The sequence below is a fragment of the Podarcis erhardii genome (assembly GCF_964252035.2).
Source record: "Podarcis erhardii genome assembly, chromosome: 2".
Lineage (NCBI taxonomy): Eukaryota > Metazoa > Chordata > Lepidosauria > Squamata > Lacertidae > Podarcis > Podarcis erhardii.
In genome coordinates this window covers 73,083,445-73,109,664 of record NC_138498.1, presented here as the reverse complement: position 1 = coordinate 73,109,664, position 26,220 = coordinate 73,083,445, and the positions used below count along the sequence as shown (strand labels likewise).

At 43.4% G+C, this 26,220-nt stretch overlaps 2 protein-coding genes across 4 annotated transcripts in view; both read left to right on the top strand.

Annotated features, from left to right (window-relative positions):
- The window catches only part of RASSF1 (Ras association domain family member 1), a 32,002-nt gene extending 20,908 nt beyond the window's left edge, over positions 1–11,094 (top strand). For all 3 annotated transcript variants that reach the window (XM_081850498.1, XM_081850500.1, XM_081850499.1), the window contains 4 exons: positions 5,200–5,304; positions 5,916–6,213; positions 7,922–8,037; positions 9,436–11,094. In XM_081850498.1, coding sequence (XP_081706624.1) covers positions 5,200–5,304; positions 5,916–6,213; positions 7,922–8,037; positions 9,436–9,582 — 666 coding nt within the window. In that variant the 3' untranslated portion in view covers positions 9,583–11,094. The remainder of the gene's footprint in view (positions 1–5,199; positions 5,305–5,915; positions 6,214–7,921; positions 8,038–9,435) is intronic.
- Positions 11,095–14,121: 3,027 nt separating this feature from the next.
- On the top strand, positions 14,122–25,121 carry TUSC2 (tumor suppressor 2, mitochondrial calcium regulator). The gene is made up of 3 exons (XM_081850518.1): positions 14,122–14,412; positions 17,323–17,443; positions 21,817–25,121. Exons 1-3 carry the CDS (start codon positions 14,267–14,269, stop codon positions 21,880–21,882), a joined length of 333 nt encoding a protein of 110 aa, XP_081706644.1. The 5' UTR covers positions 14,122–14,266; the 3' UTR covers positions 21,883–25,121.
- Positions 25,122–26,220: the final 1,099 nt, after the last annotated feature.

Sequence of the window (26,220 nt, the reverse complement as noted above, 5' to 3'; positions counted from 1 at the left end):
CTAGATTAAATAATTTACTGGCTATGTCCCATTCCCTGGTAAATATAAAATAAATAAAATCCCAATTTTATTCCTTGGGACTTAGTGTGAATGTAAATGTTTTTTCTGCTGCTGTGGGATGTAGCAGTTGGTATAAGACAGTGGAAGAGTTGATTGGGAGAATGCAAGAACATGTAGAGGGCTTAGGATAATTAGTAGTTCTATTTAATCTGTTCTATCCTCTTGATGCCACCTTATGTCAACCTAGCAGTTCTAAAGCACGCCAAAAGTGCAAGTAGATAAATAGGTACTGCTCTGGCAGGAAGGTAAACGGCATTTTCGTGCGCTGCTCTGGTTCGCCAGAAGCGGCTTAGTCATGCTGGCCACATGACCCAGAAAAACTGTCTCCGGACAAACGCTGGCTCCCTCGGCCTGTAAAGCAAGATGAGCGCCCCAACCCCAGAGTCGTCTTAACTGTCAGGGGTCCTTTACCTTTTTTATGTCAGAAAAAGCTAATATGGAAGTTTTCTAGGGTCTGTTAAGCAGGATCACAATAACAGAGGGAATAGCATGTTGCCCTTAAGCTGAATATGCTGCAAATCTTTCTATATAGCTAGTATGGCAACTCCTTGTTGAAGGGATATGATAAGCAATTTAGCTCTGAAGGATTCATCTATAGCAGAGCTTTTCAAACCTTTCATGTTGGTAACACACTTTTTAGACATCCATAATTTCGTGACACAGTAATTCAGTTTTACTAGCAAGGTAAAGATAAAGGGTACCAACCCTGGGAGGAGCATGGAGTGCATTTGTGTGACACATAGTTTGGAAAGCTCTGGTCTTGGAAAACTCTGAAGAAAGTAACTCTTGACCTTGGTTCTCCAGCCATAAAGTGGATTGTGGGGATGGGTTAGAAGCTTTTAAAATGCTTGTAAAATATGAATACTACATAAATGAGTGTGCTGACTAGGCAGATGATTTCAACCATGTAAGTAGAGTATCTCCCCAGGACTCTTGAAGAAGTAATTCATACAGATTGTGTTGTGAGGCACACTTGTAGCATGGCGCAGATTCTGTTCTTGATTCTGCTTGGGAAAGGAGGCACCCCATCTCTCTTACTTGTTACAATTATTTATATTACACTTTTCAGGATACAAATCCTTCCAAAATTATTTACAAGTACCATCAATGCATATTAACACTCGCACACAGTAATCAAAATTAACAAATACCAAGCCATAAGGATCCTTCCCACAGGGCACCTAGTAGTGGATGACTCCAGCTGAAGCAGGGGCAGACTTCATTTCACCTTTCTTACTCACCTTTCTGGTATCCTTTCCAAAGGCAGTTGGTAGTTTGCCTTGGCAGGCAAAGAAGAGCAGTTGAAACAGAGAAGACTGCAAGCACTTCTCCTCTACTACTCTGTAATATACTACCTGTAATAGCTATGGAAGCCATATAAAAGGCATGGATAAAAACAAAACAAAGCAAAATTAAATTGACAGAAAAAATTTATAGTGCCAATGATTCTAGCACGTGGAATATCTGCCCTGTACTTTGAACACATCTAGATTTAGAGGGTACATTGTTGTTTTGCAAGCCATGCATTGTGTGAACCAAGTGGCAATACATTATTCTGTAATTCACAGTGCTCACTAGTTTTATATGGCACAGAAATGGACTTCGTTTCACCACACCTGTGAATATGGCATAGTGGTATGTGACATTGCTTTAGGAGTAAGAAAATTAATGGAAAGAGCCAGCTAAAAGTGCCTGGGCTACAACTACCTGCCTACAGAGAATGGGATGCTTGGAGCTGAAAGTTCATGGTTTAAATCCAGGGGTGGGAAACCTTTTTGGCCCAGATTCCTATCACTCCCTACTCCCCTGGGCAGAACAACCCATCTGTAAATCACTTGAAGTCATTATAGCACCAAATGATTGGTATGCAGGAGGTCCCACCCACCTGTCAAAGTCCATCACACATTGTTTTTAAAATGTTAGGATGTCAGGCATTGGGAACTGCAGTGCAAGGGTTTTGCCAGCCCTGTGCTTGCCAGTGCCAAACATACACCTGGCAAAGCTGCTTTCTGCAGGAATTTGCTGTGCAGTCAAGTTTCCCATGGGAACTTAGTCACTCAATCAATGCAGCTGTTCTGCAGGGATCAGCTGCATCTCTACCTGCCCCACACTTGACATCACATCAGATGTGGGGCAAGTGGCCATTGTTTGGGAAAATGAAATTGGGACCTCTGCCAGGCCAAATTTGGCTCATGGGCTAGAGGTTCCCCACCTCTGTTTTAAACATTGGAAATCAGAAGGATTTTTCCATTTCAGCTAAATGGTAAAATAAGTTGTCTCTAGATTGACCTGCCAGTAGGCAGGCAAGTTGTAATGTCTTGAGCTATCGCACACCCAGGTTTTCTAGGCCAAGTACCATTCTTCTGCAAGTATTAACTGTACAACTCTAAATTGTAATGCTGAATTTGGCACATATTCACATGAGGTGTGCCCAAAAAATGCTAGTCTATTTTCCTTTGCAAACAATCTCTCAAGCCACTTAAATTTCAAGTAACGGTAAAGGGACCCCTGACCATTGGGTCCAGTCGTGACCGACTCTGGGGTTGCGGCGCTCATCTCGCTTTATTGGCCGAGGGAGCCGGCATACAGCTTCCGGGTCATGTGGCTAGCATGACTAAGCCGCTTCTGGTGAACCAGAGCAGCGCACGGAAACGCCGTTTACCTTCCCACCAGAGCGGTACCTATTTATCTACTTGCACTTTGATGTGCTTTCGAACTGCTAGGTTGGCAGGAGCAGGGACCGAACAACGGGAGCTCACCCCGTTGCGGGGATTCGAACCGCCGACCTTCTGATCGGCAAGTCCTAGGCTCTGTGGTTTAACCCACAGCGCCACCTGCGTCCCTCAAGCCACTTAAATTTCAAAGGGAGAACTAATTCCTGGGAGTTACTCCTGTGGCTTAAGTATTACCAAGCTATTGCAAAATAGAGCCACAAGGTTGCTAACGGGCCATGTGAAGGGCATGCTGTTGCTTAAAGACCAGCACTGGCTCATGGTTAATTTCTGTACATGATTCAAAGAGATGGTGCTTTTCTTCCAAAACTCCACACAACATGGACACAGGTTGCCAACACTATATGACCCCACCAACCTGCCTGTGTGCTGTGATCTATCTTGGATACCTTCCTTAGGGTCACACCACCAAATGAGGTAAGACTAGTAGTAATGAGAGCCTCTTACCTGGTGCCTTAACTTAATTATTTTTGAAGCACCAGGCTTTTCTCAGGCTGTTAAGATATGATGAAATCTTAGAACTGCTTTTGATAATTTTATCTTCATGCTTCCTTTTCTTGTTATTGTGATTGATGTTTGTGTTCATTTTCTAATTCACAGTATTTTTATAAATATACATCTTTATCAATAAAAGATGTCCTGGTTTATTTTTTTAGAAGTAGTATATAAGGTCATATAACAGACATTGTCAGTGACTCACAAATGCATTATTATTGCTTGGCTCCCATGTCTCCAGCTAAAATGATTTGTATTATATTTATACTGTGTAGAGGATTGCATATTGCTTTATTCATAGGTCTCCTCTGTGAAGGAGACCCTGGGAGAATAGGAGCTGATCTCTCCCATTTCCTTTTGCTCATGTGGTTACTCATGCAGTGGGAAAGGAAGTGGTTCCCAGTAATCCCTGGAGATTTCTGATTGGTTTTTGGTGAGCTCATCTGGAATTCCCTACAATCTCCCTCCCCCCACCAAAAAGAGTGATGTCAACAGGAAAAGAGGCTGATGCAACCATGAGCAATTCACTTCTTCTGAAAATCTGAAAGAGAAACTGGTTGTGGGTGTGTATGTAGAAGGGTGCTCATTTTGTGCATGTAATTCTAGAGGTACTGTAGAAGGAAGTTTCTCTTCTGTAGAGGAGCTACAATGTACATATTAAAGCAAACTTTTTATTGCACAGATTCCTGGCTTTCAGCTGGTTGAGGGCTATACTGTATTAAGTTACTAATGTTGGGAGTTAATGTCTCTTAAGAAGCTTGGCTCTGTTGATCCTTTTGGTTCTGAGAGCCCCATTACCTTTTAATCTCAGTCGGATTCCTGTTTCATGTATTAGCAACGTAAACCATACTGAGTTTACTTTACGTGGAAACCATTTGGAATTACCACCACGGTGCATAATGCCAAAGTACCTATTTGAGGTAGAGCTAGATCCTTGAGGTGAAACTGTATCTCAATGTAATTCTCCATAATTCAGTTTGAAGTAAATGTTTGGAAAGGTGTTGCTTCCGTTTCTGCATGTTTGAGGGTAGATGTTTGGCTCTAAATAGAGAACCCTGGTCTCTGCATTAGTAAAGCAAATACTTCACAAGAAGGGTGGTTGCCTTTTTGGTGTATTGAAGCAGATTTTTTGTATGGTGGCTTCTCTCATGACAGAGGACCCTCTATGTGTCCTACCACAAATCAAAAATTATTTTTGCAATACTGTGAAAGCCAGTGGATACGGCATTCTATTATTCAAAGGAGGGGGGTTTCATTGTCTGTAAGAATACTTCTTTCATGCCTTCATTTCAGTGCAGGAGGGGACCCAGTGGGTACAAAGAAAGGCCCTTGCAGGCACATGTGTGCCACACTGGTAACCCCTATTGTTCTGAATACCTGTTCTTGCAGCTTCTGGGAATTCAGGTGTGGTTAGATGCTGCAGTTTGCAGGTACAGCATAAGTCTACTTTGTAGCCTTTTTAATGGTAAGAGAATTCTGATCCTTGGGTGTTGCATATTAATCATGGGGCCAATGTACAGTCATGTTTCTGGGATGGTGTAACACCAAGCAGGCATGATGTGATTATCAGCCTCTTCTCACACCCACATATGATTTGTTTGCACACAAGGATTTTGTAATCTACCATTCAAAGCTGAGAATGGAAATTAGGAAGTTTTTGTTTCTTGGTATAATGAGTTCATTCAACCCCAAAGCAAGCTAAGGAGTGGTGAGGACTGGCATGTAGAAAGCTTCACCTGAAACCTGTAGTTTCTCTTGACACCACCTCCATAATTTATACAAGGTCTGATCCACTGCACTACTCGATCATTTGTATCTAAACAAATGGTCGTTTAACTTGCCATGAAGGGAAATGAACTATATTTGTGGGATTGCATTGAAAACTAATTCCAGATTACCTGCTCTTCTGCAGGATGAACAGATCGACTGGGACAAGCCAGTTCTGTCCCAAACTGAGATTGAGCAAAGGATAAAAGAATACAACAGTCAGATCAACAGCAACCTCTTCATGAGCTTGGTAAGTTTCAGGAGAGATATAATTCTTAGCCCTTGTATAACTTAGTAAGGTTAAAAGGTAAAGGACCCTTGGAATGGTTAAGTCCAGTCGAATTCGACTATGGGGTGCAGTGCTCATCTCCACTTTTAGGCCGAGGGAGCTGGCATTTGTCTGCAGACAGTTTTTTCAAGTCATGTGGCCAGCATGACTAAACCACTTCTGGCACAATGGGACACAGTGACGGAAGCCAGAGTTCATGGAAACATCATTTACCTTCCAGCCGCAGCAGTACCTATTTATTTACTTGTGCTGGTATATTTTTGAACTGCTAGGTTGGCAGTTTTACCTGTATAACTTGGTAGCTAAAATTCAGAGGCCTATGTCTGCATTTGCTGTCCCATCATTGTAATCCTTAAAATGAAAACTACTGTATAGCAATCATCGCAAGCATATTCCATCCCTGTTTTGATGGCATCCTGTATTTGTAGAAAAACCCTGTTCATTCCCAGGTTTGTAAGAATTAACTTTGGCTTCTTTGCCCTTCAGAGACACTGACTTGTAGCCTGTTTTTATTCTTACTTTTACAACCATGTGACCCTCATGCAATGCTTACTGTACTTCTGCTCCTACAGAACAAAGATGGTTCCTACACTGGTTTCATCAAGGTGCAATTAAAGCTGATACGGCCTGTCTCGGTACCTGCCAATAAGAAGGCGCCCTCTATCCAGGACACCAGGAAGTGCTCCTCACGCAGCCAGGCAGTAAAGCGGCGCACCTCATTCTACCTACCCAAGGACACAATCAAGCACCTGCATTTAATTTCTTGTACACGTGCCAGTGAGGTCATTGAAGCTCTGCTGAAGAAATTCATGGTAGTTGACAATCCCCGCAAGTTTGCCCTCTTTGAGAGAACAGAAAAGGATGACCAAGGTACCTGATCTCCCCCTTCCCAGTTTTTTGAGAAGCCAACATGTAACATATTGCAGACTTCTAAACAGCAGCTTGCCTAGTAACCTGCAGCAAATAAATTGGTTCCAGTTGGCCAGGAAAGGAAGGTTTTATCAGATGGGAAGAAGTTCATTTCTTTGCTTAGGTTGTTAGAGTGCAGTGAACAACTAACATAAGTGTTAATGAGCAAAGAGGCTAGTAAAATTTTGTGGGCCCTTAATTTTTGCACTTACTTGTGAAGCTGATTTATTAATACATGGTCTGAAACCAAGTGATGTAATCTTAGCAATTAGTCCTAGAATAAGAGGAGGTTGAGAGAAAGCAGTCTGTAAATCATACGGAGCAAGTTTGTTCACTTTCTACTGAAGATTCTAAATATAGTTCTGACTTCATTTTTGAAGTTTCTGCTGATGTAGCAGAGAAGCTTTATATAAGACTGTATTCTCATTATTGTTAATTATAGGTCTGTATTAGAGTGTGTCTCATCATTTTATGTTGCTGCTGACTGAGGCAGGCTGGAAGGAAGAAAAGCTGAATCTTCCTTACCGTATTTTTCGCCCTATAGGACGCACCGGTTTTCGGGGGGGGGAATCAAGGAAAAAAATATGACACCCCCCCCCCCGCAGCTCTGGGAGCAGCGGACAGGCTGCACGCAGCCTGTGCACTACTCCAAGACCTTCTTCCTGCTTTTGCGGGAGGTGGCGTAATTCCCCCACCACCTGGAAAAGCCCACAGGGCTCCTGCGCTGCGACTCCTGCGGGCTTTTCGACCAGGAGGGAGAAGGGACTGAAACTGCCAGTCAGTCCCTTCTCCCTCCTTGGGGAAAAGCCCCCAAGAGCGGCACGCTCTTTAAAGGCTGCGCGGCTCCTACGGGCTTTTCTACGGGAATTCCCCCACCTCCTAGAAAAGCCAGCAGAAGCTACACAGCCGCTTTAAAGAGCGCCCGGCTTTTGCCTGCTTTTGCGGGAGGTGGGGGAATTCCCCCATCTCCCGCAAAAGCCCACAGGAGGGAGAAGGGACGGACTCCGCCAGTACGTCCCTTCTCCCTCCTTGGGGAAAAGCCGGCTTTCCCCACCGCCAGCCTCCAAGCCGGGTTGGAGAGTAGCAGGAAGGCTTTGCGCGCCTTCCCACTGCCCCCCATCCTCTGGGGCCGGCGATGGGGGAAGCGCTGCTTTCCCCACCGCCAGCCTCCAAGCCGGGTTGGAGAGTAGCAGGAAGGCTTCGCACGCCTTCCCACTGCCCCCCATCCTCTGGGGCTGGCGATGGGGGAAGCGCTGCTTTCCCCCACCGCCAGCCTCAAAGAGCAGACTCTCCTGGCTTCAGCAGAAGCAACGCGAAGCCTCCGGAGCGCAGGCTTCAGAGGCTTCGCGTTGCTATCGCTGAAGCCAAGGAGCCTGCATTCGCCCCATAAGACGCACACACATTTCCCCTTCATTTTTGGAGGGGGGAAAGTGCGTCTTATAGGGCGAAAAATACGGTACATCCTCTTTTCCTGACCTGTTCCCTGCAGCACTGCTTACTAAAAGAAATGGAAATTGAAAACTAGTGGATTAACTGCACCCTCTGCTGGCAAAAAATAGACTGCTTAAATTAAACAATGGCCAGTCTGATCTGTCCAGGTGACTGTTATACAGAGTCAGGGTGATTGAGTTCTTCATTTAATCCCGCTTCTAATGTTCTTGTGTGTCAGTATATCTCCGCAAGCTTTCTGATGAGGAGCAGCCCCTGCGTCTCCGGCTACTAGCTGGCCCTAGTGAAAAAGCACTGAGCTTTGTCCTGAAGGAAAATGAAACTGGAGAAGTCAATGTGAGTATTTGTGTTTATGGTTTGTCTGAGGTTCCATGTCAAGTTATGTGGAACTGACAAAGCCTATAATATTTGCTATCAAGTTTACTTTTATCTTTATCTCAGTAGATAAAAGAAGGGCACTCATGCTCCTAGTTCCAGTTGCGTGGTTGGCTTTGACTAGTGATGCAGAGTAGAAACTTCTTCCCCACAATTATTTTTCTTGCATAAAACATTACATTTCTAGAAATATATTGTTTAACATAATCAGTGAATACAAATTTGTACTCTGTCAGGAAGTTGTACCTTGAACATACATGGTGCACAGCTCTGTGGGTTTGCAAAAATTAGTAACAGCTGCCAGTGCTACGTTATTTTTCTTTTTTAAAAAATTGGGGGGTGTGGGGATGCAATATGTGCTATTTGTCATCTCTTAAAATATTTACATGCGTTCCAGTAAAAAAAAAGCCCTTTTGAGTAAAGCATTGGTTCAAACATAGCATTTAAACTGAATTAAATTATTCTAGCCTTTTCACCAATCAAATAGTTGAGTTTTATGGTTGGAAAAACTTGAAGTCAAACATGCTGAACTGGATGCCAATTAATGCTGGGGATCATAACATCTTTTGATTTAATGTATTTCAGAAAAAAAACTACTGCTAATTTATAACTATGAACAAAAGCAGCAGCACACAGGCTATCTGTTCTTGTTTCATGTTGACACATGATACATTCTAATAGATGGGAGCTTGAGGGGTTTTTAAGTTAAGGGCTGAACCTTCAGCAAAAAAAGAATATTCAGAGCATGATTTTAAAATTCAAACATTGTGGCTTGATGACACTTTATTGCCCCATTGAAAATGACCCAAGGACTTAATTGTAGAACAAGACTGACTATAGAGCAGAGCTCTTAAAGGTAATGTTCATGGTAGAAAAAATCTCACATAATGGAATTAATGTGGTAGAACATAGTTCTTGGTCTACTCATAGACGCTGTTGATTAATTCTCTGGATCAAGAGTGTATAACATGGGAGAATGAATTACAAAAGGATCTGTTCTACACTGTTCATAGGGATGTCTTAGCATTTGCAATAACAAATGCTCACTTTAGGTTAAAATCTTTCCTGAAATCTTGAAAATGCCAGTTATCTGTGCAGTCCTGTTTCAGTATTGTTCTTGAATCTTGGAGCATTGTGAAATCCAGATATACCACCCTTATACACACTCTGGCTATTTTTTTGCCTTGTTCTACATGCATACATCATTGACCCCTTGCACCTCTTGCCACAAGTCTAGGTTCCCTCCTTACCAGTAAAGCTGTGCTTCTACCTGGAGTACCACTGAGCTCATGACTGTAATACTAATACAAGTGCCATCAGCACTGTGGTCACTACTTGCTTTTTCACATTTTTCTGCAGTGGGATGCCTTTAGCATGCCTGAGCTACAGAACTTCCTGCGTATCTTGCAGCGTGAAGAGGAAGAGCATATTCGACAGATCCTGCAGAAATATTCCCATTGCCGCCAAAAGATGCAAGAAGCTCTGGCCACCCGCACACCAGGTTGACGAGGTGCTCCATCCCAGACCCAGCACTCCAGTAAATATAAGATGCCAGATGCAGAGAAGTGGTGAAGCCAAGAAGACTACGAGTGAAGCGATCCTGCGATTGTGTGGGTTGAATGTATCTCTGGAGGGGCGTAGGGTGGGAAAGGGACAACAGGGGTTTGTGAGCCCGTGACTGGTGCATGTGTGTGTGCTCTCCATGGAGTGAGTGGTTAATAGAGATGTTGCATGCATGATGCAATGGGATCAGTTGGGGAAGTAAGGAAGTGCCTGTGGGATGTGTTTGAAGATGAGAATTTGAGTAGCCTTGCTACAGCAGCTACTTTCAAAGTGCCAGGATGCTAATGCCACTTTTATACCTACAGTGTGTCCAAATGAGGTTTATGTGGGCTTGGTGTAAAGATCACTTGAGATTTAACATAAGCAAAATAAATGAAAGTGGCCTCAAATTCTGATGTATTCCCAAGAAGGGAGGTGGCCTTAGCAAGCACCTTCCTTCACAATACCATTTTTGTATTTCTATCAGAATCAAACTTTGAAGGCCCATGGATTGATCTGATATGTTCAATCATGTCTTTATTTGTCGAGATTGATACTGATTCATATAACAGTAAGACTGCTAGCAGAATGGAACTACCTGCCTATATAGACTTTGCTCAGACTATGGTCATACAAAACAATGACGAAAATGTCTGTTGACTCCCATCTCAGATGGATCTGAATGGGATTCAAGAGTAATTGAACCAGAATCAAAAAATGCCAAAGGAAACTCTGATTAGCAGAACCCAAAGAAAAGGTAGAGTTCCTGATTATTTTTCTGATACATAGGAAAGGGCATGCAGACCAAAATGCACCATAATTGCAATACAAATAGTATCTAGAAATATTTGGACTATGGTTGATTCCGCAGAAAAAAGGACTATAAAAAACAATATAATATAGAATAGTATGGTAAGAGCAGTGATCAAGGACCCCCAAATAACCCATGAAAGAAGGAACAGAGAGACACTTTTTATTGCCCAGACAGAATTTATTAGTCTCTAGTTATTAAAAATCTGAAAACCAGGGATGTAACATCATCAGGATTCAGGTTTCTCTTCTGCTGAAGGCAACCATAGCTTTGGCCACCCTCCTTTATATGTTGCAATCTCTCATAGACATGCATGAGAGGCATTGGTGTATGTCTTGAAAGGCAACCTTGACTTGGGCACGACCTGGCAGGAAATAAAACCTTCTCTGTGTAGTAGTAGAACTTCATTGGTGGAGGGGGTATTTGTACTGCAATAAGTGTTTTGTTCTTTTTAAAGTCCGAAACACTCTGAAACACTCTCCAGACCAGGTATCCAAAGGAAAATGGACCTCCTAGTCTTGGCTGACCCTTCTGGAGAGTAGTTTTTCAAATCAGGACTGTCTTGTTATCTGTCTTGAGAATCCAATGGATTAAAAACCTTGGGGGCTCAAGTTATGAATGGCGCTGCTTGTATACAATTCAATAAAAGATTCAGGGGTGAGAAATGCGTGGTGTAATATGTGTTTGAGAACTACTACCATGTTGGGACAATAAGGTCATTCCACAGTCGATAAACTAGAGAAGTATAAGTGGAAAATGCAGTTCTCCCATTAAGACTGTACTCCTGTTCTGTGCTCCTAACTCTGGCCCTTTGCCACCCACCTCTCAGATTTCAACAAGGACATCCAACAGTTGGTATGAAATCAAAATGTAGATATATGATAGATTAGGGTCAAATCAGGGTCCACCACAGCTTTGAATTACAACATCCTAGGATGGTTTCAGTTTTGTGTAGATGCCAATGAGAGAATTCTAAAATGCAATCCTTATTTTTCAAAACATTTTCTGTTGCTGATTGCCCCTTCTGATACCCAAACTATATTTCAAAGCAAGAAGCAGTTTGTATTAAAAGGTAAAGGACCCCTGCCCTGACAGTTAAGTCCAGTCGCAATCGACTCTTGGGGTTGCGGCGCTCATCTTGCTTTACTGGCCAAGGGAGCCGATGTTTGTCCACAGACAGTTTTTCCAGGTCATGTGGCCAGCTTGAGTAAGCCACTTCTGGTGAAACCAGAGCAACGCACAGAAATGCCCTTTACCTTCCTGCCGGAGGGATACCTATTTATCTACTTGCATTTTGACGTGCTTTCAAACTGCTAGGTTGACAGGAGCTGGGACCGAGCAACAGGAGCTCACCCCGTCGCGGGGATTCGAACCGCTGACCTTCTGATCGGCAAGCCCTAGGCTCAGTGGTTTAGACCACAGCACCACCCGCATCTCTAGTTTGTATTAAGGTGACTATTGGCTCTGGAATTGAAGCAGAATAGGTGACCCCTAAACAGAATGCCTTCCTTAGAACAGAGAGTTGTTGAGCCCTCAAGACCCCACAGGACATCACATGCAGAAGATGTTGATGCAGTTCTGTAAATCCATGTATTTATTGGTTAATAAGCCTTTTATATCTCCCACAACTGCCTTGGTGCCTGCTTCCAATAATGTTGTCAGGTACATTGGGATCCACAAGCCATTTCATATTATTTATTTCATTTTGCAGATTTATAAACACTTCATAGCCAAAGGTACAATAAGATAAAATATAAAAAGGCACATTCAAAAAAACAACAAAACTTTCTTTTTCATACCTTGCAGTTCAGGCCTAGGCAGGATAGTGTACTGTACTTAACAAATATCATCTGCAAAACAAAAATCCGGTGTGGCCACTGGCTACCAAAGTGGTCTGCTGAAGGCACAGCAGACTGCACATAAACCCCAGAATATCATAGAGACTCCCTAAGGACCAGAGACAGTGTCATCCATACCTCAGTGCTGCAAAGTCCTCAGTCCTTGTCAAATTGTGGCCATATAGTTCCTCTGTACTTAATGGATTGCTCTTTGTCAAGCTTGCGGGTTGGGCGCCATCCTGCTGGCAAAATTATTTTTCAGTCCAATAACTTGTGAACTAGATTTTTATAGCCAAAGCATGGGTCCTTTTGCCCTTTTGCATGTGATTCTCACAAAACACTTCAATACATCTCCGTTTTCAACAACAGGAAAATGTATGCTGTAAAAGGACTTAAAAGAGTTACCCAGTTCAAGAACAATTCTGAACTGGATTTGTTTGTCCTTACTAGTGATGTGATAGCCAAATCAGGCTACATAGTGTCTTATGAACATCATAGGAGCCTGCTGGATGAGGCCAATGGCCCATCTAGTCCAGCATCTTCTGACAGTGGCCAGCCAGATCGCTGTGAGAAACCCACAAGCAGGATTTGTGCTCAAGAGTACTTCCCCGACTCCTGTGGTTTCCAGCAGCTGGTTGATATTCAAAAGCATTACTGCTTCCAAAATGACATCCAGTTCATTATGTGGTTCCCATTTCAGGTTGGTGGTTCATATTATCAAGCTGACAACCCACTGTAAGAGGGGGAGATGTAAAAAATCAAGGAAAAAATGCCGGTGAATAGGAATTTTTGCATAACTTAGGGTACGAGGGATACATTGTGCCTCTGAAATACAGTGGTACTTCGGGTTACATACGATTCAGGTTACAGACTCCGCTAACCCAGAAATATTACCTCAGATTAAGAACTTTGCTTCAGGGTGAGAACAGAAATCGTGCAGCAGCAGCGGGAGGCCCCATTAGTTAAAGTGGTGCTTAAGGTTAAGAACAGTTTCAGGTTAAGAACAGACCTCCAGAACAAATTAAGTTCTTAACCCAAGGTATCACTGTATACTTTTGGCCTGAAGATCAAAAGAGGTGGATTTTCAGTGCAGCCCTAATAACTGAGGAGAGAGAGAGAGAGGAAGACCGCTGATAATTTTGTTTACGTCTCAGCCTTAAATATATTTTCATGGATGCAGTTTATATTGTTCTGGAAATAGAAATTGGCTTGGATATGCAATTGCTATGAACTTTTAAGTAATTTTTTGCTTCACCTTTCCCCAAACGCTGCATCACACTGCACCTGTTCATTAACATGTTTGTTGGGAATACGTCCCGTTGACTTGAGGTAGGTTTTTCAGCATTGCAGCATAAAAACATATATAAAAATGTAACAGAAATTGGAAGTGTACCAGTGAGGCCATTGAAGCTACAAATAAGTAGGATTGCAAATTTGGGTATTTCTTTGTTAAAATAATTTAATGTAGGTAATCTGAATTTCTTGAATGACAGTTTATTTTTACCAGAAAGGTAATTTGTTTAGAAACCAGTTCACATACTGACCTCGCTACTTGCATCAGTCTGCTTGTAGCAGCATTTGCATTAATGGAGGCCAGTCATCCTATTGCCACTTGCTTAGAGGTGTGTCGGAAGTGTAGTTTTGAGCGCTGGATTCTGATGGAAGTATAATAGCTGTCGGTCTCAATCGTCCTGTTGAGAACATGGATCCCGCTTCCCCCACCCACTCTCGCCTATACAGGCAGCCCGCTCTCACCTCCACAGGGGAGCGGAAGTTGCGTCGCGCCGCAGCCCCGCTACAGAGCGGCGCTTTCGACCTTCTTTTGGAAGCGGACTTCCGGAGGCGGCGGACCTGGAAGTTGCGTAGCCGGGAGAGGGGCGGAGCTTTCCGGTGCGGGGAAGGTGCCGTTGCCAGCAGCCTCCCCGGAGGCACCGGCAGGCTCCTCTCCCTCCCTCCCTCCCTCCGCTCCCCTTTCCCGGCCATGCGGCCGCTCTGAGCCATGGGCGCCAGCGGCTCCAAGTCCCGGGGCCTCTGGCCCTTCGGCTCGGGCGGGCCGGGCGGCTCCGAGGGGCCGGGCGGAGACCAGGCTCTGGCCCGGGCGCGGGGACTCTGCTCGGCCACCCCCTTCGTCTTCACCCGCCGCGGGTAAGAGCAAAGCCGACTGCTGCTGCCGCCGAGGGAGCCGCGGGAAAGCGAGGGAGGGAGGTCGCCCTGACCGGCCCGTAGACCTTGCAGAGGCGGCGGCAGGGCTCCATCTCAACCCTCCCCGGTGCTCGTCCGCTTTCCTAACCCCTGACCCCGCTGCGACGCAGGGACTGGCCAGGCTGGTTCCTTCCCCTTGCGGCCGCCCCATCCGAGGCTCTGCCTCCTCCAGTGGACGGAGATGCGGCGCTGACCTTATGCCAGAGGAAGCAGGCTTTTCTTTCCCGCGGGAGAGGCTCCGCCTGGCGCTTCTGGGGCCGCTTTCTGAAGCCTCCCTTGCGCCCATGGGTCCCCAACACAAGTTCATGTGCCGCTTGCAGCTCCCCCCACCCGCAGCGGTGCCGGAGTCTTCCTCCTCGCTCTCTCCCTCCCCCTTGCAGAAAGCCTCGTGGGCGCAGGTTGCAAGTTCGGTAGTTAAAGGACTCTGCCGGCCTTCTGCTGGTCTCTCTAAGGTTGTGGTGCCCGAAGAGTTTGCCGGGCAAAGGGCGAGATTTTGTTTTCTGCACGCCATCATGGTGCAAAGAGGTTTCATAGAGGTAGGGGCAATGTTCAGCTACTGAATATTGACTTCCAGGCATACTGCCTCTAATCGTGGGGGGTATCTCCTTGTGCATGCCTCCTGGATTTAGATAAGACTGTCTAACGCTCTGTTTTCCTTGTTGCCTGACATTTGGTTTATAGCACCTCTTTGCTCCAAAGTTCAGCTGATACTGTTTTTATGTAGATGTTGAATTGCAGCCTGAAGTATTTGGCAACAACAGACCATTCTGTAAAACCACCTAGGTGTTTTTTGAGAAATTTAGAAAGTTTTTTGGACCAGTTTGTGGGGATAAGCCTAGATTTATTCCGAGCTTGTAAAGTCACTAGCATAGCAAGAAATGTGACAAGCACATTCTAGTGGCTGGGAAATAGTGCCTCCATTAGGTCCTTTTGCACTATTGTTCCCTTGCCAGCTCTTAAATTAGTAAATTTTCAGCTGTGCCAGAATGCCTGCCTTCTTCCAAAGTAATGACTGGCATCTGTATTTCCATACTAGCTAGGCAACTGGCCAGATGTTGAATCAAATGCCTTTGTTGGCAGAGTGGCTGCAAAATTTCTATATCATGGAAGCAAAGGTGTCATTTTCATTTTGAGTTGCACATTCTTGCTATTTTCTCTTTTCTCATTCCCCTCCCCCCAATGTATCCTGAGAATTCCTGTGGATTTTCATACAGTCTGCTATGAATGTGGCAACACAGCAAAGAAAAGAAGTTACTGAATTCTGAACACTGCTTTGCTGAAGTAGTTGAGTATGTTAGTGAGGAATGTTTAAATTTAGACTTGACAGAATTCCAATTTCATAAGCTTTGGGCAGTTGTTTAAAAGTGGCAGAAATACCGTTTTAAACATTCTGTTGTTGGTCAGGAGCTAGATCAAGGGAAGTAATAGTGCCACTGTATTCTGCTCTGGTCAGACCTCACCTGGAGTACTGTGTCCAGTTCTGGGCACCACAGTTCAAGAAGGACACTGACAAACTGGAACGTGTCCAGAGGAGGGCAACCAAAATGGTCAAAGGCCTGGAAACGATGCCTTATGAAGAACGGCTAAGGGAGCTGGGCATGTTTAGCCTGGAGAAGAGGAGGTTAAGGGGTGATATGATAGCCATGTTCAAATATATAAAAGGATGTCACATAGAGGAGGGAGAAAGGTTGTTTTCTGCTGCTCCAGAGAAGCGGACACGGAGCAATGGTTCCAAACTACAAGAAAAAAGATTCCACCTAAACATTAGGAAGAACTTCCTGACAGTAAGAGCTGTTCGACAGTGGAATTTGCTGCCAAGGAGTGTGGTGGAGTCTCCTTCTTTGGAGGTCTTTAAGCAGAGGCTTGACAACCATATGTCAGGAGTGCTCTGATGGTGTTTCCTGCTTGGCAGGGGGTTGGACTCGATGGCCCTTGTGGTCTCTTCCAACTCTATGATTCTATGATTCTTGGAGCTGTTGGCATTTATGTAGCAGGAGTGATTATCCAATCCTGTCAGCATCTTACCTCCAATAAATATGTTAAGAAATCAATCATTATGATTAATTATGATTAATTCTAGTTAAATGCCCATTGTGCTTAAGTGCAACCATGACACTTTTCTACACTTTGGTTTTGCCATGCTATAAACTTGTTTTAAATCAAATGCTCTCTCCCTGAGGAGAATCTGACATCTTGTCACTTCAATAGTTCCACCAAGTGTTTTTCTTTTTACTCTTGGCAAAAATTAGTCAGGTTTGTAAGGTAGTCTTCAATATGTGTCTGCACATACTTTGAAATGTTACTGTGTTAGAGCATCTGTTTTGCATACAGAAGGACCCAGAGTCAATTCCTAAGATCTCCAAGTAGGGCTGGGAAAGATCTCTACCAGAAGCCTTGGAAAGTTGATGCCCGCCATTGTAGATAATATTGAGCTAGATGGTCCGACTTGATAGAACACAGCTTTTTATGTTATTACTGGGATGGAATATGATCTCAAGAATCGCCATCTGTTTGATGGGACAACATTTACTATGAGTTTTGTGGAAAAGTTAATTTGTTCTGTGTAAACTATTAGTGCAAGAGTGAGCGACCTGTGGTAATACTGGTTGGGAGAGTAGGTTGATTAGTAGTAGTATGGTTTCTGCTCATTTTAGGCAACCGCCGTGCAGAATTTCCCCTGACAATTAACCTTCTCCTTACTGTAGTGCAAGGGATGAGGAGCTAGCAAATGGGTGGCAGCAACAGCTGCCAGCTAGCTGGCTTGCTACTAGCTCTTAGTCGCAGATTTGAAAAGCAGCTGCTTTTGCTTCTTCTGTCTGAAGCTTTTTCTAAATGTTTTTCATTTCTTCGCAGCTCTATGTATTACGATGAGGATGGTGACCTTGCCCATGAGTTTTATGAGGAGACAATAGTCACCAAAAATGGGAGAAAGCGTGCCAAGCTGAAAAGAATCCACAAGAACCTGATACCTCAGGTAACACAATCAGAAGTAAAAGGGAGCTGTTGCAAAGTGGTTTCAAGCTAACACTTGAGGATACTGAGCAACAAGAGAGTCTCTGAGTTTATACCAAGGGTAGCTAACCTGCTGTCTTCCAGCTATTTCTGGATTCCCATCAACCCCAGCCAGTGTAACCACTGGTCAGGCATGATGGGAGCCGTAGAAATCTGGAGGCCCACACGTTGGTCATTCCCATGTGATTCCTTTGAATTTTCATAGAAGTGGTTTTCTACCTTGCCAGCTTTATAGTACAGTAGTACCACGGGTTACAGACGCTTCAGGTTACAGACTCCGCTAACCCAGAAATAGTACCTTGGGTTAAGAACTTTGCTTCAGGATGAGAACAGAAATCGTGCTCTGGCAGCGCGGCGGCAGCAGGAGGCCCCATTAGCTAAAGTGGTGCTTCAGGTTAAGAAAAGTTTCAGGTTAAGAACGGACCTCCAGAATGAATTAAGTTCTTAGCCCGAGGTACCACTGCATTAGTCTACAGCAGGGGTGGAGTGGGGGGGGGGCTTTAGGCCCTCCAGATGTTGGACTCCAACTCCCATCAGCCCCTGCCAGTGTGGCCAATGCCAGCTTTATAGTACAGTAGTACCTCGGGTTACAGACGCTTCAGGTTACAGACTCCGCTAACCCAGAAATAGTACCTTGGGTTAAGAACTTTGCTTCAGGATGAGAACAGAAATTGCACAGCGGCAGCGGGAGGCCCCATTAGCTAAAGTGGTACCTCAGGTTATGAATAGTTTCAGGTTGAGAACGGACCTCCAGAATGAATTAAGTTCTTAACCCAAGGTACCACTGTATTGTCTTCTGAAATACTGGATTTGATGTTTGTGGGGACACCAGTACCAGCCTTCATCGTGTCCAGCAACAATGGTTGTGTCTGTATTGGCCATCTTGAAATCACTACAGATGCAGTTCTAGGAGTCTTTGTCAACCTTCCCTGGGATTTTTTTTTTTAATGGTGACAAAACAACCTAATTTTAAAATGCTTGTTCAAGTTCCTGTATGCAGCAACTGTCACATTCTTGAAAGAACATCAGCCACTTTGAATTTCTGTCTTTTGAGCTAGTGATAAAAGACCCAGATGCCTCATTTCTGGAACTGGATCGTAGTAAATATGAGCACTTTCATAACATTCTATATTGGGTTATTGAGGATTTCGTAATGAATGATGGGAACATAATAAATATTTCATTATTGTTTGAAATGATTTTATCCTGCTGTTTTGCAACCTCATGTCAGCTTAGATCAAATACATTAGTCATATTGAACCAAAGTAATTTAAGACAAAGCAATCCGAGTTTTTAATAATAAGATTACATATCATGGCATAAATTAGCAGGCATATGATTTGCAACGTAGGTGAAATTTGTACCCTGTCTGGATTTAGGAGAAGAGAGAGCATCTCCATGCTTCCTTAGGGAAGCAGTTCCACAACCTTGGGGCACTAATTCTTAGGATGAATTACTGTACATCCACACCTGTGTAGGTGGCCCAAATAGATATTAATACTGCTGTTAGGTACGAATGTTGTTCTTGTAAAATCCCTCCATAGTAGTAAACACCCATGGCCTAGATCCATGGAACTGTGCACTGTGGTCCCAAGAGTTTGAATTTGTGTTTCAAATGGCTTGAGGGAGTATCTGCTGTTGGAAGAGGAAAAATCAAACATTTCATTGGGTATGTCTAAAGTAGCTCATTGAGTCTCAGCCCCTGCTGAAATCATGGGTAGAGTTTGCCCGATCAGTTTACAGTGAAAATGAGAGGAGGCTAAAAAGGCAAGCCTTACTGAACATGAACTGATGTGTTGGGAGGCTTGTGGAACTGCTTCTGGTTAAAATCAGTGCAAAATACTGGTGACTATAGCTGTGTAAATGAGCAGAGGAGAAAATAACAGCTACTAGTGGATAAGAAAGCTGCAGTTGTAATGGACAGTGTTTTGCATCAACAACAAAAATTCAGATTCTTGGGAGTCACAAGGTTCCCTATCATTATAGAGAAGGCAAGGCAGCGCTGCCTCAAATTTTAGTCAGAAAATAATGTGATGCTTGTGATGACTTGGTAAAATTGTAGATGACACTGGTTGGTATATGGTAGAATTTCATGCTGGAAACATGATGTGTAAAGTTCTGTTGGTTCTGGGCTCACTTGAATGAAACTCTTAATGATGATCCAGCACTTGAGAAGAGAAGGATAAAGAAGGCTTGTTCTTCTGTTGTCTGTCCTGTATGTGGACACTGCTTCCTTGGAGGTTTTAAAGCAGAAATTGGATGGTCATCTGTCTTGGATGCTTTAGTTGAGATTCCTGCATTGCAGGGGGTTGGACTAGATGACCCTCGGGGTCCCTTCCAACTCTTCAGTTCTATGATTCTGTGCCTATCTCAAGAGCTTCTGACACCTTTTGTTGAGCACTACAATCCTGAAGATAAGGAAAAAGGTAACTGTTTGTATAGAAGTAAGTGTAAAATCTTCACTGTAGATGTACCTAAGCATGGGAAGTGTGGAGGGTCAGTTATGGCTGTCATAACCTGGGTTTGATTTTGCCCTGTCAAAAGGTTACTCTTCTGTCCGTCCTGATTGTGGACCCATTGACCAGCTTGATTCTGTCTTGTAACTAGCACACCAGGGAACATGGGGTATGCATATAGTTCAATCGAAAGTACAAGTCTGGTTATCTGGTGCTATTTATAGCCATTAACTATAAAAACCTTCCTGTGGCTACTGTTTCTATAAGCATCATGGGGGGTGGGAATGTTCTTTGCTAATGCTTTTATATTATGGACTTCTAGAGGCTTCCATAACATCTTGTATTTGCCATTTTTCAAGTAAAAGTAGTGATGAAATATTTTCACTTCTGCGCTGTGGCTCTCAATATTGCTTGTGGCATATAATTCTCTTGAGAAGTGCTGGACCAAGTTTGTCAAATACCACTAATGCATGACCAGTTAGTTTTATGAGGCAGTACTTGGAGGTAGCATACCTTCCAATCAGTTTATTGCTGGAAGAATCTGAATGAAGCCAGCGTGTCCTAGATTACCACATCTTGACTTAAAAATTGAGATATGAATGAGCATTTGCATGTTTGCACATATCTGCTTTGTTCCTCCTTCACTCAAGGAGGCAAACAAGCCAGCAGGCCATTGTTAAACATAGCTTCCTGTTAAATGTCCAAACTGGGAAGTGTTGATTAATGGTTTCCAGTGAAGCCAACTTTCAACCTTCATCTCCTGACCTATCTGTAAGCTACGGTTTACTGCAGCTTCTTGGCTTGTTTGGCTGCTTGTGCATATGGAGGGACAAGGCAGATATATGAAGCTTGTTAGTATCTCCATTTATGAATCCAAGATGTGATTATCCAAGGTTTTTCACTTGGCCAAATTCATATAAACTCACTTTATTAGCCTTGCTTTAATCAATGAGTTTACTTTCTAGTCCATTGGAAGCTTGGCGACTTTCTCTATTCCATTAGCATTCAGCAAGAATGGAAAACATCTGAATTACTTAAGGCCAAAGTAGATGGCAGCGTGAAAGATGATTGATGGCAGGTTAAATTGAGTAAATGCCATGATTCTGAGAAGGGGGAGGGGTATTAAAAAATCTCCCCTGAACCCTTTTCTGTTCAAATCTCTCCTCTTCCCCCCCTCCCCAGTTGCTGTTTAACCTATAGAACAAAACCTATAAGAACAAAACCTATAGAACAAAACCTATAATAACTTTACAGTGGGAAGGAGCTTCCATTGGAAAATGGCATGGTGTGCAAGAGTTGAACATAAATACCTAATAAAACAAAAAACATTAACTTCCTTCTCACAAACACATTTAAAAGGCCATAGAATGTTTAATTGGCCAAAGGCCTGCTTAAAGAGAAATGTTTTTGCCTGGCGACTGAAGATATGTATTGAAGGTGCCAGGTGAACCTTCCCAGGGAGAGCATTCCAAAAATGGGGAGCCACTGTAGAAAAGGCTGCATTCTCATGTTGCTGCCCTCTGAGCCCCTTTGTGGAGGGAGCACACAAAGAAAACCTCAGGTGATGATTGCAGGGTCCAGGTCAGTTCATATGGAGGGAGACGGTCCTTGAGGTATTGAAGTAACTGGCCGTACATTTCCAGCTCATGCAGTTTTCTGATCCTTTATCTCAATTTGTTCCTGTCTAGTTTCTAGATAGAGTTCATACCCATGACCTAACACAAATAGCCCAGTTGCTTTGGTATGGCTTTTGGGCCAGAAGTCATTAAGCAAGGAACTGTATTAACTCGACTGGCACCATGTCCCTTTATTCCACATCATTTTTAGCCTGATTTCCAAGTGGCATTATCTCATCCTTGTTGCATCTTTCTCTTTACAGGGCATAGTGAAACTGGAGCACCCTCGGATACATGTGGACTTCCCTGTTATCATCTGTGAGGTCTGAGCCATGGAGGGCAGTGTGAACTGTCAGTGTGTGCTATCAAGGCACCTTACCTGCCCAGTTTTACTGTACCTCACGTAAACCAAGCTAGGCAGCCACGTCTCCCTTCAGAGTGATGGATCAAGAGCACAGACGCATGGTTAGCTTTGAAGCTTGTCTGCTAGGATGAGGCGGCAACGGCTACGGCACTGACGGCATCATGGGATCGTATAACCAGGAATAGCATTGGCTAGGGATGTGTGTTGGTAGGACCTGTGTCACGTGAGATGTTTGGCCTTGTTTAGTGACCTCCTGAAAAAAAAATCCCCCTTGCTGAATTGAGTAAAATCCCATTATCAGCCTTAGGTGGCAGCAGATTTCAAGTGTCTTGAGACCACGGAGAACCGACCTGCACCTTTTTCTGACCAGGTGGCCTGCTTTCTGAGTTCCCCATCAGTATTCTTTAAATGCTGACAACGAAGTTTCGGTTTATATGCTGTATATGAGAGTAAAGGTGAGCACTAAGCGGCTTGTGCTTCTCCACCCCTTTCCTCAACGTAACATAACTGAATAACCTAATGCTGTACTGTACTTGGAGGGGTGGAGGATGATAACAGAGTTGTCCAAGGCAGGGTTCCCTATTGAAACAGACTGATGTGCAAGCCTTGCTCCCCCTCTCTCTAATATCTTCCTAGTGAGTTGCACTATTTCCTTTGCAGGCAGTGTCTTTTTCAACTTCACTGCTTGGAAAATTCCACTGACTTCTTCCTATGCTGTGGCACATCAGTAGAGGCTGTTGGCAGCGGCGGCAGCATCTGAGCTTGCAGTTTTCCTGTGGAGCCTTACCAAACAGGCCACCTCTTAGAAGGCGTTTGTCGACAGGTTCTGGTTTCATTCCAAAGCAGACTTCCTTCTTGTGAATCTGCATCTTGTGACTGGGTTGTATTCAACTGGCTTTTACATGGGAGTATTCCCATTAAAATTAATAGACCATGGTGAATTGGTCATGGTAATTAATTTCAGTGGGTCTACTCTGAGTAAAAATGGAGAGTGCAAGGCAGATTGCCATTTCCCTCCTCACTCCATTCTTACTGCTGACATTTCTCTCCCTCCCCCCCCCCCTCAATTAAAACAGAAATAGGTAACACTGTCCTTTTAATCCTTAGGTTTTGCTGTTGGCACTAAGGCAACTTACGTTGCTTTGATCAAAATGTTTACCAACGTGATTGTATGCTTCCCCTGCCCCTTTCCTCCAAAGGAAAACGAAACAAAACAATAATGTACTGTGATCTTCCTTTGACAGTCTCCTTGACTCTTTGGACTGGGCCAGGTATTGCCTGATATGGGAGAGTGCAGCACACTTTAAAGGAAGGCTATGTGTTTTGGGAGGGCTCTACCCTTTTCCCCAATGTATGAATGTGAAATGTTTGGTTTATAGGGCCACTTCCCAAACTTGACTTGAAGTGGTACACCTGCCTCTCCTTCCCAAGTTTTTGCTTCTAAGATTTAGAGCTACCTGCTGCTGAAAACTGAACAGGCAAAACCCTGTCAGAGGCACTCTTTATCTTTTGAAGACAGTTTCATATGCAATGCCTGCCTGCCTGCCTGCCTTTTCTGCCAACTCTCAGAATTTATATAAAGCTTTAAAACCGAACTGTGGGCGAGTTAGCTGTAAGAGTTGGTTCATTGCACAGCATATTTTCCTTCCCGGAGCATGTCATTGCCTTTCTGAGCACTTCAGGCATTTGCTACCTCAATGTTTAGTTTAAATTTGCTGGTGCAAAGCTGTGCCTGCCAGCAGCATCAATAAGTTTGTGTCATCTCTGCACCTACATGGGAATCCTTTTTAAGCACTACGAATCAGGTTAGAAACAGGGTGGAGTTTAAGTGGCAATGTTGACTGAGCTCTCTATTCAGTGACTGTCACATTTGCCTCGCTGTCACCCTTTCAACTGTATGTCGAGGGTTGTATGTTAGGATTGTTCCTTAGTGCACGGTGGCTTCCTGAGTTGCAGCTTCTCTTCCATGCAGAACTTGTGTATTACTATACAGGTGTAGAACTATACAGTTAACCATAAAAGGGTAAGAGCATAAACTATTGGCATTGGTTCCGTGTCATATTTCCATCCTCCATCTTCATGTGTCACTTATCTTTCAGTTGAATCTCGTTTGGGTAATGATGGGAAGCTGGCATCTTTATCCTTCATTGGGGAAGGGAGTGTCCACTACCAAAACAAGAGCATCCCGGGGGTGGAGGTGTGTTTGCAACACTCATTGGAAAGCAAAGCTCTGTCTCTGCATTATTGTGCTTAACGAGTTTCAGGCTGAAATCAGTGGGAGGAGACTTCCTTATTCTTGAACAGTATAGTTGACAACAGATATCAAGCCTGCCGTTTAGAAGTTTTGCCCCACAGCTAGTTCAAGAAGAAGCACTTTGCTGTATGTGAGGGTTGTTTGTTGCATCTTCACACTAGAGAGTTTTCTCTGTTACATGGGACTTGATAGTCATGAGAGATACTGGGAGTGAAAGGCTCGGTGGTGATACCGTTTGAAATTTCCTAAAATACCCAATTTATGTTATTTCATTAGCTGTCTTGGTTTTGAGCAAGCAAATACCCTGTGGTCAGAAAAGAACTGTGCAATGTTGGCTTTCATTTCCCCCACCACTTCTAGTGCTTATATCCATCCTGCTGGGGACCTCCCTCCTACTGGAACCTAAATGGAGCCCGTACCCAGAGAAAGCTTCCTTTCTGCCTAGCTTGAAATTTCTCCTAAGATGTAGCAGACTCCCTGGAGCTACTGGCAGCTGCTTTCAATCCATTTCTCTAAAAGGCTGGCTTGCCCACTGAGACTGTAGCTGTGCAGTTAAGACTTCCTGGATTTTATAATCCTACCGATACTGTCCCTCTCATTGTGCTTTCTGGCAGCCCCATTTCTGTTGAGAGTGGCAGCTGTTGTCAGGCTCGGGGAAGACGGCTTTATACAGGATGCTGATAATGTGAAAGTTGGTGTAAATAAAATATATATATTATCACTATTGTTGGAACAAGCAAAAAGTTCTATTTCCTTTTTTATTACTCTTCTGTGCATATGTGGTTGTGTAGAAGACCCGAACCCACTAGCACTACACTTCCTGCTCCTATAGCATACGGATAGGAACCCTGAAGGCAAATGTGTAAAATATTTATGGTTTGTTTCTCTGCCTTGAAGTGCATTTGTTGAATTTTGTTAAATTTCAATAAAATTATTTGTAAGTCCCAGAACTTTATTTTCTGTTTCTGATTGTCAATTGGTAGCGGATCATCACCCGCTAAAATGAAGGGACTGGTAGGCCCTGTTGATTCTAAATGAAAGTAAATCTCTTCTGTCTTTGTGCTGCTCTGCTAAGCAAGCTACCTTAAGGCACCCTGCTAATCTTGCCTAATGCTTGACCTTATTTTTCTGAAAACCAGCATTCTTAAATGGTTAGGTTTGTGGCTTGTGGCCTAAATGCATTTCAGACTATGAACTGATTTTTCTAACATTGCCTCTTGACTGTTTGGGAGGTTAAGTTCAAGCCATTGAGTTATGCTTAGAACTCAGTTTGTAAATAGAGCAGCCAGCTGTAGCTTAGTCTTCCTACAGCATCTCTGCAAATTTAAGCTTATCTCCTTATCAAGCTTTACACAACTGTGCTGCCATTGCATAAGTAATTATTATCAATTGATTATACCAAAACATTGATTAATTGAAGTCCATTCACAAACCTTGGCTATCACTTGTTGATTGCTGCAGTCTGCAGTTGCTCTCAGTGGTTTGCAGAAAATTGAGTCCCACCACCCAAAATAAACAAAATAAACTTGTCAACCTAAACAGTTCATAGATATATCTGTCTATTTGATCCAGACTTGTCTGTAGGATGTAATGGTAGGCATACAGTAAAAAGAGTTATGTGACAAGTATGTAGATTAGAGTCTAGTAGTCTACAAAAGCTTATGTCACAATAAATTTGTTAGTCTTTAAGATGCCACAGGATTCTTTGTGTCTGTTGCAACAGGCAAATGCCCTTCTGGAAGTTCTTAGGCACACAGTATATGCAATATAATCAATATGATCTGTTGAAATATGGAGGCAATCTTATTTTTGATGGAATTCAAAGAGATTATCTGGTTTCAAGGTCTTTCAATCTACTGCTGTAGAAGGTAATTGCTTGGAATTGTAATATGTGGACAAATTCAAAACTTTATTCATGGTAGTGTACAATAGTTTGTACCATTAGAATCTGAATTAGAGTAGATATGGTGAAAATCAATAAATACTATTATATCAATGATGGGCCCATAACATCCATAAAATGGCACTAAATATCTCTGTAGACATACT

Bases quoted from the DNA above. Each gene is read 5' to 3' on its own strand.
- TUSC2 (XM_081850518.1), top strand. From the start codon at position 14,267: ATGGGCGCCAGCGGCTCCAAGTCCCGGGGCCTCTGGCCCTTCGGCTCG. The intron at 14,413-17,322 runs GTAAGAGCAAAG...ATTTCTTCGCAG, and splicing joins TTCGTCTTCACCCGCCGCGG to CTCTATGTATTACGATGAGG. The intron at 17,444-21,816 runs GTAACACAATCA...TTCTCTTTACAG, and splicing joins ACAAGAACCTGATACCTCAG to GGCATAGTGAAACTGGAGCA.